The sequence below is a fragment of the Gymnoscopelus microlampas genome (assembly GCF_963454915.1).
Source record: "Gymnoscopelus microlampas genome assembly, chromosome: 7".
In the NCBI taxonomy this organism is placed as follows: Eukaryota; Metazoa; Chordata; class Actinopteri; order Myctophiformes; family Myctophidae; genus Gymnoscopelus; species Gymnoscopelus microlampas.
This window is the reverse complement of record NC_139944.1, coordinates 16,388,292-16,401,971: the sequence shown is the minus strand read 5'-3', so window position 1 is coordinate 16,401,971 and position 13,680 is coordinate 16,388,292. Positions and strand designations below refer to the sequence as shown.

The window sequence follows — 13,680 nt, the reverse complement described above, 5'->3', positions numbered from 1 at the left end:
TACCAAGCAGCTTGGACAAAATAACACTGCATTCACACAAAATAATTATAGAGCTTTAATCACTTTAAAAATGGCCTACCTACTTTGGGGCTTTTTCTTTTTCAAAAATGCAGATTTACAAGCTCACAACGCATCACATCACGCTGCGTTGTGGGCTTGTATTTTTGCAATCTTTGAAATCGGGTTTAAAGTGGTCACTTTTCTGCCAGGGTTAGGCAGAAAAGTTCTTCTAGCTCTTTATGAGATGACGCTTGTCGATGCTGCAGGTGAAGAAGAGCCTCAGGTGGCTGTTGAACTTCTGGTCTCTGACGCCGTAGATGAGCGGGCTGAGCAGGCGAGGTAGAACGTTGGTGAGCTGGAAGGACGTATAGATGATGTTAGTGCGTTGAGAAGGCAGCGTGGCGACCAGAGCGAAGATGATGAGCGGAGACATGTAGGACACCATGCAGATGAGCAGCTGAACCCCGTGCAGTAGGATGGTGCTCTGGGCCTTCCTGGCAGAGGACTGGTCTGTGGCGCAGGCCGCCTTGGCGGCCAACAGCACCTTGATGTAGGTGATGATGAGGGTTAGGAACACAGAGGAGAAGAGCAGCACCTGCAGAGAGAGAGAGACAGGACACCAGGGTTATTATTGCCCTATAGCCTTGACGAGCTTGCATAGGCTAATGCAAAGGCTAAAATGTAACTTAGATAGCATGTTATGTAAACAGATGCCAGGTCTAGGCATCCATAGTGTGTATAGTTTCAATGTACAGGCTGATGATAGTGGTTTACTTTTGTATTAGTTTATTATTAGATTTTTGGTTTACTTATGTATCACTGTATTATTATATTACTATTTCTATGCATTTGATGTATTATCTTGTGTTATCCTTGCTTACTGTAAGTCGCTCTGGATTAAGAGCATTTGCTAAATGCCGAAATTGTAAATTGTAAATTGTATAACTAAAAGTAACAAAAGCCTCCAACTAGAATTGAATAAAACATTTTAGTTTTATTACTTTTAATAAGTAAAATTAAAATAAACTAGAAAAAGTGCTCCTCGGAGCACAGGTCTCCGCCAGGTCAGGTAGGTTACAGTGGGCCAGCAATGTTCGTAATTTGCCAATCAGGATGGAAGATAAACAATCGGATGGAACCATCTTGATCACTTGACTATAGAGATAATGTGTACCAATTTGCATGATGTTTGGACAAAATTTGTATGAGTAATATAAAAAAGAAGTGTTGCAAAAATCAGCCTCCTGGTGGCGCTCTAATAAGCCAATGTTAAAAGGGTGGCATCTGTTTGTCAACGTAGTGCATGTGCGTGTAAAGTTTCACCGCAATCGTACGCTGCGTTCATGATTTGCGGCATTTTGTTCAAAACGGGCCACTCCTGCAAACTTTAGATGTCAATCTTAGCCAATCAGGATGGAATATGAAAAATCAAACAGATCAGTCTTGATCACATGACTATAGAGATCATGTGTACCGATTTGCGTGAAATTTGGATAGAATTTTATTCTTCATAGCAAAAATGTGTTTTATATGAGTCAGCCTCCTGTTGGCGCTATAAAAGGCAAATGCAAAAAATGCAGGGCAAAGGTTTTTCCTTGGCCTCTAGAGCATACAAAGTTTTACACAGATCGGTGCAGTTACAGGTAAAAACAGGAATCGGCCTGTTATAGCGCCACCATGAGGCTATTTTGAAAAGATTCAAGTGGCATTTCTTTCTCGGCCTAATCGGAATGTGTGTGCAAAATGTCACGGAAATTGCATGATGTGTTCATGATTTGAGGCATTTTGTTCAAAACGGAGCACTCCTGCAAACTTTGGAAGCCAATTTTAGCCAATCAGGATGGAATGTGGAAAATCTGAAAGAAAAGTTTTGTTTAATGACTATAGAGATACTGTGTACCAATTTGCGGGATTTTTGGACAAAAACTATAGGAGTACTGTCAAAAAATGTGTTTTGCACAAATTGGCCTCCTGGTGGCACTATAAAAGGCCCATGTGAAACATTTGGGTCAGAGGTTCTGCTGTGGCATCCAGGGAGTGTGTGTACAGACAGAATGACCCACGGACACACACAAACACACACACACACACACACACACGGACGGACGGACAGGGGGCAAAACTTACTCTCTCACCATGCCTTTCGGCCTGGCGAAGACAATTAAAAGAAAATGTCCTTAGTTATAGTGTCCAATATACAGTAATTCTTAAAAAAAATCACACCCAGTGTGAAGTGGGCAGTGTGGTCACAGTGGTCATCACAGTGGGTGATTCTTTTAATCCTTAATTCTTTTTTTGATGTTTTTAAGTGCACAGTCCTATTTATAGGACTGCACATGTGTCATGTGTTTCACTAGCCAATCACAGTCCTGAATAGAGTCAAGCAGTGTACAATGGTGGCCAATCACGGTGCAGTGCAGGGTTAGGGGGGTACAATGGTGGCCAATCACAGCGCAGGGTGTGGGGGGTGCAATGGGTGGGGGTCCAAACCTCACATATAGGGGCGGTTGCACCGCCCAAAAAAGAGCTGAAATAGCGGATCAAATAATTTGTTATCTCTGAGCGACAACAAAGGTTAAATGAATCCACACAGTGACAGCCATGCATCCCCACCTGAACAGTCATGGCCAGGTCCTTGTGCTCTTGGGTGCTGTAAACTCCCCGAGCATAACATATGATCGGCCTGCTGCTGCTGAACACAGCCAGCGGTTGGGCGGCCAAGAGTATGATGTCAGTGAGGCCTGGGAGGCACGAGGCCCACCAGATGAGAGCGATCAGAGCGTAGGCTCGCCTCACGGTGCAGATCTGTGCGTGATGGAGAGGTCTGCACACGGCGATGTAGCGCTCCACCGCCATGCCAGCCAGGTTCAGAGGACTGATCCTGTACACAGAGGAGAATATCAGCACCACCGTCATCATCAAGGAATTCATTTGTTGTTTTACATTCTATTAAATTAGTGGTTCTAAAAGTGGGGTCCGTTTTTAATATCTTTGAAACATTTGAATTCTTCTGCCTACACATACACATACGTCATGTCCTAGTATGAGTGAATAAGGGAAGAGGATCAACGTCACGTGATTCCCTTGTTTGACCCGGCAAAAACTCGGATTTGTGTCTCAAAGAATATGATTATTGGCAGAATCTCGGAAGGTTTCAACTATTTGGCGGTCCCGTTTTCATTTTTTCACATTTTTCACACATTTTGAGAGCCACTGGTGTATAGAAAGAGTATGTTTAAATAAATTTGAACATATATGCTACCTTGAGATCAGATACATATAGTAATGTATTTGAACACAATAAGAACACAAAGTAATTACTTGTTGGTGGTGCTTACGATGAACAGCAGAACGCAGCAGTATGTCAGGGTCAGGGAAACAGTGTAGGTCAAAATCTGCAGCATGACCGAAACTGTTAACATTATCATGTCATTGATCACCAGGTGGATGTACAGCACATATCTGGAGAGGAGAGGAGAGGAGAGGAGATTTATTGCTTATATATCCATCCATATTGCATCAAATGTCTCAATGATAGTTTCAACGATACATCAAACTTTGCATCTTGTTATGTACACGCACACGCACACGCAAGGGGGAGAGAGAGAGAGAGAGAGAGAGAGAGAGAGAGAGAGAGAGAGAGAGAGAGAGAGAGAGAGAGAGAGAGAGAGAGAGCACCTTTGTCACCTGGGGTCTCTTTTGAACTCCTGGCTCTTGAAGAAGATGTAAACAAAAGAACCATTGATGAAGTTAATGATAACAAGGATGGTGACGGAGATCAACTGTTTTGTGAAAGCGGCGTTGAAGCTGTCCCGTTGTCTGGATGAGTTCATATCGGCACCTTTCAAAACACAGTCACAAAGTGCTTTACAAAACTGAAGAAACAATAGAATTAAACAATCTACAGGGGTAGGCAACCGTAGGCACGGGTGCCAACATTGGCAAAGGGGCACAGGGGAGGGTCACTGGCTCACTGGCATATGTGTCAGAGAGAGGTTTTTTGTTTTAGAATTAAATCTTTTAAAAAAGTTAAAAAGTCAGTTAAATGAAGTCCCCTCACATCTACTGTATAACATACAAATTACATTTTGCACACAATTATACATATATATATATATATATATCTGAGCTCTGACTGGGGAGAGAGTCTGAGAGATTATTATTAGAGAGGTTATTGCTCATTGAGTCTAATGATCATTACATCCTGATACGAAAGAAAATATTTCTAAAGAAGAAAAAATAAAGCTTGTTATGTATAGCCTATATGGGCAATCAATATCAGTTGGAATATTTCATTTTGATGTGTTATAATTAAACTTAATGTTGATATGACACGCTGACTATCAAGAAAATGAAAACAGGCACTTCATGTCAAAAAGGTTGCCGACCCCTGATCCACAAGATGATGTGTATAAGACAGATAGATAACGTGTGCATTTTATCACCAATAAAAACAGCATATCAATAGACCTTAACCACTTAAACTTAGTGAACTGGACGTGAGTTGACTCTTTTTTTGTACTTAGACCGCTTTTTTCCATCTACACCAAATAGTGAAAATAGCAGATCTACAAGCTCACAACGCGTCACATCGCAAAGCCAACTCATATGCTTTGAAAATATTGAAAAAGGAACTGTTTTGGACATAATATGGTTTCCACCTGACAACGATATATCTGTGCTGCATCCTTTTTTGTATCAGGATTACATTTTACCTTCTACAATGGAACTTTTTTACCCTCCACTCGTGGACCCATTTTCGTGGGTCGCGAGTGAATATCCAATTTACTTATTTTCCATTTCCTACATTTTGTTTTTAATCATGCCCAAGCCCAAAAAAATCTAACATTTTCATGAATTAAAAACAAATTCAGACATTTTTCTAAAATTATTTCATTGATAAATAAATGCCAAAAATCGAAGAAATTCCATAAATTCCAAAACAAATGTTTAAGAAGTAGTGAAAATAGCCGATCTACAAGCTCACAACGCGGGAGTTGTGAGCTTGTAGATCTGCTATTTTCACTGGTTCGGGTCCCGGGGAGACATAAAATTTCTCTTTTGGGTCTCGAACTAAAAAGTTTGGAAACCATTGATGTATACCTTTCTTTCTATTGATTGCTATTGCTTATGATAGGAAGAGGAACATTGATTTATTTTTCTGCTGTGGCTGATAAAATGAGCAAATATTGAAAATGGTAAATATGATACAGAATATATTTAAATATTTAAACAATATGGATAAATACACTGGAGAGTCGGGTATAGATTGACAAAGAAATTAGGCAAACTGTTAGACAGGGAAAGAAATTTAAATCAGAACCAAAATATCTTCAACATACATTGCAAACATAGGTGTGACCTACCTCACAATGCCTGAATTCTTTGCTGACTGCTGTTGTGTTACTAATCAGCAATGAGGGATAAAATGCTTGAGTACTTGTAGTCTCTGATGATTTAGTTATGAGACCAGATTGTGTGTTGGAGGGGCGTGGTGGAGGAGGACAGAGCTGGTTGGAGCAGGGGTTCTTTAAAGGGGTAGTTCAGAAAAAACAAATAGTTTTCCTATCAACTCACCCATGAGGCCTTGAATTCATGGAGATTTTTTTTTTTGGGTCAAGTTTTGACCCTTCACTATCCCTTTATCGAAGTCAGTATGGCCCACTGGAACAAAATGGTGCCCACCCGTTATTGATCTGATGACACAGTGAGTGGCTTTTGTAGCTGTTGTGGTAGCTCTCCTGTGTCTCAACTTTATTTCTCTTTGTCACAACATCTTCATGACTTCCTAAAGTGTACATTGTTCCTTCAGCATGCATTGTGTCCAAGGTCAACGCTGTCAATAGAGGATATGCGTGTGACATCATCATCAAACCCGGAAGTTATGCAGGAATGCCTACTGAGTGTCAAAAAAATACTTTCTGGCCTTGACAGCCCATGCATCCAAACAGAAAAGTCATATCTGATTGCATTAAACAACATTAAACAATGTTAAACTGACTTTGCATGTTGCTTTGCCACTCGATTTGCCACTCGATGTGCCATTCACTTTAAGCATGCGCATATCCTCTATTGTATATCGTCATTATCAACAATGCCATGAATGGGGATGCTGATGCTGTGGGCGCTGGGGGCGTGTTCTCTCCTCCGCGTCATCAGTGCCTGGGGTTGGCGAAAGGGCCTTTCTGTGTGGAGTTTGCATGTTCTCCCCGTGTTCCTTAGGGTAGGTACCCTCACAAAAACATGCAGTAATCCTGGTCACTATACTGCCTCCCTCTGGCCAGCCGGGGCGCCTGATGGAGGGGAAAGGAACTGGTTGGAATAATGTGTTCCTTCCACGCGCTACGTCCTACCAGGGAAACTCCCCCGTGACAAGAAGGTCAGTTGGCTCTCATGCATTGAAGGAGGCATGAGCTCGGCCCTGGCCTCCCTAGGTTGGCAGAGGGAAGGTAGTGCCCAGGATTACATAGACAATTGGCACTGGGTGTAAAAAATGGGGTTACAAAATTGTGGGATAAAAATGTAGGGAAAAAAAAAATGCCATGAATGACCTATGAAGAATTTTTGCATTGAATTCATACACCATAAATTACTTAAATACTACCACAAATGATGAAAAGGCTAGTATGGATGGTTTGCAACATTGCACGTCGCTGTTCCTGTCATTTTATAAAAAGGTTTGTGTGGAGAACAGTGGACATTTCAAGGCTGAGTAATTTGCAATATTGTTTCCTGGGATTTGTTAATTGAGGGACTGGTTGCAAGCTTACTGTATGACAAACATTACACTTGATTTTAGATCAACACTTATAGACATGTGTTTTCTTTCTGCAACCATACATTCATTAATAACTTTTAAAATGGTGTCTCTGTTTTGGGCACATCATTACAGGTGAAAAATAAAGTGAAATATAAAGCGTTATACAATATATGTAACTAACTTCCCTGTCCTACCCCTGATTTGGTCCCAGGGCTCCTGTGAAGGGCCACTGAGCTAATAGAGCCTTCCTGCTTGCTCAAGGGAGTAATAGAATTTTGAAAAAATTGGATTGTGTCAAAGGTCGTGTCCAACTAACACAGGATCTAAATGTCCCAATAGAAGAGCAGGGAGACCAAATACAACCACCCCAATTGTTAAAGTTATGTTGTGTTTACATGCTCTACCAAGCAGCTTGGACAAAATAACACTGCATTCACACAACATAATTATAGAGCTTTAATCACTTTAAAATTTGGCCTCCCTACTCAGGGGCTTTTTCTTTTTTCAAAAATAGCAGATCTACAAGCTCACAACGCATCACATCACGCTGCGTTGTGGGCTTGTATTTTAGCAATCTTTGAAATCAGGCTTAAAGTGGTCACTTTTCTGCCAGGGTTATAGGCAGAAAAGTTCTGCTAGCTCTTTATGAGTTGACGCTTGTCGTGTCTGCAGGTGAAGAAGAGCCTCAGGTGGCTGTTGAACTTCTTGTCTCTGACGCCGTAGATGAGCGGGCTGAGCAGACGAGGTAGAACGTTGGTGAGCAGGAAGGACGTATAGATGATTTTAGTGCGTTGAGAAGGCAGTGCGGCGACCAGAGCGAAGATGATGAGCGGAGACATGTAGGACACCATGCAGATGAGCAGCTGAACCCCGTGCATTAGGATGGTGCCCTGGGCCTTCTTGGCAGAGGACTGGTCTGTGGCGCAGGCCGCCCTGGCGGCCAACAGCACCTTGATGTAGGTGATGATGAGGGTTAGGAACACAGAGAAGAAGAGCAGCACCTGCAGAGAGAGAGAGACAGGACACCAGGGTTATTATTGCCCTAGCCTTGACGAGCTTGCAGGCTAATGCAAAGGCTAAAATGTAACTTAGATAGCATGTTATGTAGACAGATGCCAGGTCCTAGGCTATAGGCATCCTATAGTGTGTATAGTTTCAATGTACAGGCTGATTCTTGGTTTCTTGGTTTACTTTTGTATTACTTTATTATTAGATTCTTGGTTTACTTAAGTATTACTTTATTATTATACTATTATTTCTATGCATTTGATGTATTATCTTGTGTTGTCCTTGCTTACTATAAGTCCCTCTGGATTAAGAGCGTTTGCTAAATGCCTAAATTGTAAATTATAAATTGTATAACTAAAAGTAACAAAAGCCTCCAACTAGAATTGAATAAAACATTTTAGTTAAAGGGTCTACACCATGAATTTTAACTTTTTCTTCATTTTTGTGTGTTTTTGGTCTCCCCCACCTCTCTTCTGTTCCAACAAATACCCGACTTCGAGCATGCAGGCTTTCATAGGCTATCTGTGGTTTTTATGTAAATTGGTCTGAAAACAGTCCGTCAGATTTGTTCCCCCACCCTACGTCACGTCTGGGAACAATTCCTCCCGTTTTTCAGTTCTAACAAAAAAAAAAAAATCCCCAAAAAAAAAAACATTTTTTTTTTCATTTTTATTTTTTTTTACATTTTTTTCTTATTTTTTTTTTTTACTTTTTCCACACAGAACCAGGACATAACATGCATACAAACTGTCTCAATAGCGCCCCGTGCCAAACAGGACAATGTGGTATTGCAGGTGAAAGTGCTTTATAAGCCAGAGAGAAGTTAGTTGGAATGAGTATATCTGAGGCTTGATTTAGGCTCAAACCTTTTGAAAAACGTTTGAGGGACATAAACAATATGATATCAAATATTATTATTATTTTTTAAATTCATGGTGTAGCTCCTTTAACTGAAATAAATAAAAAAAATCAATAACTAACTGAAACAGTGTTGTGTGCTTACAAAATGAACTAAAACTACTGTATAAATAAAATTAAAAGAAACTAGAAAAAGTCCTCCTCAAAGCACAGGTCTCCGCCAGGTCAGGTAGGTTATAGTGGGCCAGCAATGTTCGGAATTTGCCAATCAGGATGGAATATGAAAAATCGGATGGAACCATCTTGAACACTTGACTATAGAGATAATGTGTACCGATTTGCAACATTTTTGGACAAAATTTGTATGAGTAATATAAAAAAGAAAAGTGTTGCAAAAATCCTCCTCCTGGTGGCGCTATAATAGGGCAATGTTAAAAGGGTGGCATTTGTTTGTCAACGTAGTGCAAATGTGTGTGTAAAGTTTCACCGCAATCGGACGCTGTGTTCACGATTTGCATCATTTTGTTCAAAACGGGCGACTCCTGCAAACTTTAGATGTCAATGTTAGCCAATCAGGATGGAATATGAAAAATCAAACAGATCCGTCTTCATCACATGAATATAGAGATCATGTGTACCGATTTGCGTGAAATTTGGATAAAATCTTTATTCTTAATAGCAAAAAAAATGTTTTACATAAGTCGGCCTCCTGGTTGTAGCCTGGTAAACCCTCCCTCCGGAAATCTCATTTCCATTTTATTCCAGGAGTGGGTCTGGCCTGATCGCCCATTCTGCAATATTGGCTATGGGCTGGAGTTGGGCGGGAGTAATACCGTTGACTGACAACCCCTTCAGCCAATGATCGTTGTTCCCCTCCAGCCAATCAGCAGACCTCCAGACTAAAATGACACTACGAGACTTTTGAGACGGCCATGCCCAAAATAGGTTGCCTTATTCGGATACATTCGTGTCACTGCCCGCCCCTGCCGGTTCTCTATTTTTTGTATTTAAAATAGGCTCTGTCATGAAGTTAAACAACTTAATTCTATCCAAACGATATCTTAAAAGCAAAGTCCGTGCCTCAAAAAAGAAGTTTGAGAGCGTTTTAAGACCGAAAGTAAAAAGTGTTACTGGCCACAGAAAACAATGGCGGATCGTTCCATTTTTGTTGGCTGCACTCGGTCCCATTCGGACTCACACGTACTCGCCACCTGATTGGCCAATTGTCGCTGTCAATCACAGAACGATGAGCGAAGACGCTGATAGGCTCGGTTAGTTGGTAATGCGCTAGAAACCCCCACAATGGGCGTTCAGGCCAGACTCACTCCTGGAATCAAATGGAAATGAGATTTCCGGAGGGAGGGTTTACCAGCTAGGCTATCCTGGTTGCGCTATAAAAAGCAAATGTGAAAAATGCAGAGCAAAGGTTTTCCCTTGGCCTCCAGAGAATGTGCATACAAAGTTTTACACAGATCGGTGCAGTTATAGGTAAAAACACGAGGGGCGGCAGTGGCTCAGGTCTCATTGGCCGGTGGCTCAATGGCCGGATAGGAACCGTGAGGTTCCCAGTTCGATCCCGGGGTCCCCCAGAGATAGTGTCGAAGCGTCCTTGAGAAAGACGTTGAACCCCTAATTGCTCTCGATGAGCAGGTTGGTGCCTTGCATGGTTTTTGTGAATGGGTGAATGTAAAGCACAATCTATGTAAAGTGCTTTGGATAAAAGTTATATAAATGCACCATTTACCATTTACGAATCGGCCTGTTATAGCGCCACCATGAGGCTATTTTGAAAAAAATCAAGTGGCATTACTTTCTCGGCCTAATGGGAATGTGTGTGCAAACTTTCACAGAAATTACATGCTGTGTTCATGATTTGAGGCATTTTGTTCAAAACAGAGAACAGATCAGGATGGAATATGAAAAATCCGAAAGACTAGCTGGTTTCCTTTAATGACTATAGAGATACTGTGTACCGATTTGTGGGATTTTTGGACAGTTGGACGTTTGGACAGGAGTAGTCAAAAAATGTGTTTAGCACAAATCGGCCTCCTGGTGGCGCTTTAAAAGGCCCATGTGAAAAATTTGGGCCAGAGGTTCTGCTGTGACATCCAGGGAGTGTGTGTGCACAGTTTTGCTGCAATCAAGCCAACGGTGCCGGAGATTAACTGTACATAGACAGAATGGCGCAGGGACACGCACACGCGGACGGACGGACGGACAGGGGGCAAAACATACAGGGGGGGGCAAAACATACTCTCTCGCCATGCCTTTTGGCCTGGCGGAGACAATTAAAAGAAAGTGTCTTTAGTTTTAGTGTCCAATATACAGTAATTATTTGATCTCCAAGCTCACAACGATCAAATCATTTGTTATCTCTGAGCGGCAACAAAGGCTAAATGAATCCACACAGTGACAGCCATGCATCCCCACCTGAACAGTCATGGCCAGGTCCTTGTGCTCTTGGGTGCTGTAAACTCCCTCGGCATAACATATGATCGGCTTGCTGCTGCTGAACACAGCCAGCGGCTGGGCGGCCACGAGTATGATTTCACTGAGGCATGGGATGCACGAGGCCCACCAGATGAGAGCGATCAGAGCGTAGGCTCGCCTCACGGTGCAGATCTGTGCGTGATGGAGAGGTCTGCACACTGCGATGTAGCGCTCCACCGCCATGCCAGCCAGGTTCAGAGGACTGATCCTGTACACAGAGGAGAATATCAGCACCACCGTCATCATCAAGGAATTCATTTGTTGTCTTACAGTCTATTGAATCAGTGGTTCTTAAAGTGGGGTCCGTTTTGAATATTCTTGAATATCTTTGAAACGTTTAACAAAACAGATCTTCTGCCTACACATACACATACGTCATGTCCTAGTATGAGTGAATAAGGGAAGAGGATTAACGTCACGTAATTCCCTTGTTTGACCCGGCAAAAACTCGGATGTGTGTCTCAAAGAATATGATTATTGGCAGAATCTTGGAAGGTTTACTATTTGGCGGTCCCGTTTTCATTTTTCACAAGATCGGTGGTTGTTGCAATTGCCTGTGCTACAATACCTCACCATATGTTGCGCTATGACGAAATAAACCCATAAAATGTAACAATATGTACTTTCCGTGATGCAATTCCAATGGTGAAAGCTGTGTTGTTTCAACCGGTGAAGGAATGGCGGATTCGGCCACGGTCCGAAATACCCGTATGTGTGTCTCAAACACAATTTTGAGAGCCACTGGTGTATAGAAAAATTTTAATACATTTGAACATATATGCTACCTTGAGATCAGATACATATGGTAATGTATTTGAACACGATAAGAACACAAAGTATTTACTTGTTGGTGGTGCCTAAGAAGCAGAATGCAGCAGTATGTCACGGTCAGGGGAACAGTGTAGGTCAAAATCTGCAGCATGACCGAAACTGTTAACATTATCATGTCATTGATCACCAGGTGGATGTACAGCACATATCTGGAGAGGAGAGGAGAGGAGAGGAGAGGAGAGGAGAGGAGATTTATTGCTTATATATTCATCCATATTGCATCAATTGTCTCAATGATAGTTTCAACGATACATCAAACTTTGCATCTTGTTATGTACACACACACACACGCAAGGGGGGGGGAGAGAGAGAGAGAGAGAGAGAGAGAGAGAGAGAGAGAGAGAGCACCTTTGTCAACTGGGGTCTCTTTTGAACTCCTGGTTCTTGAAGAAGATGTAAACAAAAGAACCATTGATGAAGTTAATGATAACAAGGATGGTGACGGAGATCAACTGTTTTGTGAACGCGGCGTTGAAGCTGTCCCGTTGTCTGGATGAGTTCATATCGGCACCTTTCAAAACACAGTCACAAAGTGCTTTACAAAACTGAAGAAACAATAGAATTAAACAATCTACAGGGGTAAGCAACCATAGGCACGGGTGCCAACATTGGCAAAGGGGCACAGGGGAGGGTCACTGGCACACTAGCATATGTGTCAGAGAGAGGTTTTTGTTTTAGAATTAAATATTTAAAAAAAGTTAAAAAGTCAGTTAAATGAAGTCCCCTCACATCTACTGTATATACAAATGACATTCTGCACACAATTATACATTAATTCCATATCTGAACTCTGACTGGGGAGAGAGTCTAAGAGATTATTATTAGAGAGGTTATTGCTCATTGAGTCTAATGATCATTACATCCTGATGCGAAAGAAAATATTTCTAAAGAAAAAAATAAAGCTAGTCATGTATAGCCTATATGGGCAATCAATATCAGTTGGAATATTTCATTTTGATGTGTTATAATTAAACTTAATGTTGATGACACGCTGACTATCAAGAAAATGAAAACAGGCACTTCATGTCAAAAAGGTTGCCGACCCCTGATCCACAAGATGATGTGTATAAGACAGATAGATAACGTGTGCATTTTATCACCAATAAAAACAGCATATCAATAGACCTTAACCACTTAGAAACTTAGTAAACTGGACGTGAGTTGACTCTGTACTTAGACCGCTTTTTTTCCATCTACTGTACACCAAATAGTGAAAATAGCAGATCTGCAAAGCCAACTCATATGCATTGACAAAATTGAAAAAGTAACTGTTTTGGACATATATGGTTTCCACCTGACAACGATATATCTGTGCTGCATCCATTTTTGTATCAGGATTACATTTTACCTTCTACAATGGAACTTTTTTACCCTCCACTCGTGGACCCATTTTCAATTCAATTCAATTCAATTCAATTTTATTAAAGTGTCAAATCACAACAAGTTGTCTCAAGACACTTTACATGTAGAGAAAAGAGACCCGACATCCCACCCTGAGCAAGCAATTTTGCGACAGTGGCAACGAAAAACTCCCGCTTAACTGGAAGAAACGTCAGAAACGTTAGGCTCTAGGGTGGCGGCCTTCTGCTTCGACCGTGTCGGGGGAAAGAAGAGAGAAAGAGGGAGAGACAGAGGAGAGACAGAAAGAGATACAGTGCAAGTAGTAACAATAACAATAGTAGCACATATAATAGTGTAGGATAGTATATGATAATATAATATAGTACAGCAAT

At 41.4% G+C, this 13,680-nt stretch overlaps 1 protein-coding gene across 1 annotated transcript; it reads right to left on the bottom strand.

The window, feature by feature from the left end:
• Window positions 1-229: 229 nt before the first annotated feature.
• LOC311048475 (odorant receptor 131-2-like) lies at window positions 230-3,833 on the bottom strand (the record flags this gene model as incomplete). Its single annotated transcript, XM_084061735.1, has 4 exons — window positions 230-595; window positions 2,614-2,881; window positions 3,322-3,462; window positions 3,688-3,833. The coding sequence occupies 4 exons, from the start codon at window positions 3,831-3,833 to the stop codon at window positions 230-232; spliced, it is 921 nt and encodes a 306-aa protein (XP_083917861.1).
• Between the last annotated feature and the right edge of the window lie 9,847 nt (window positions 3,834-13,680).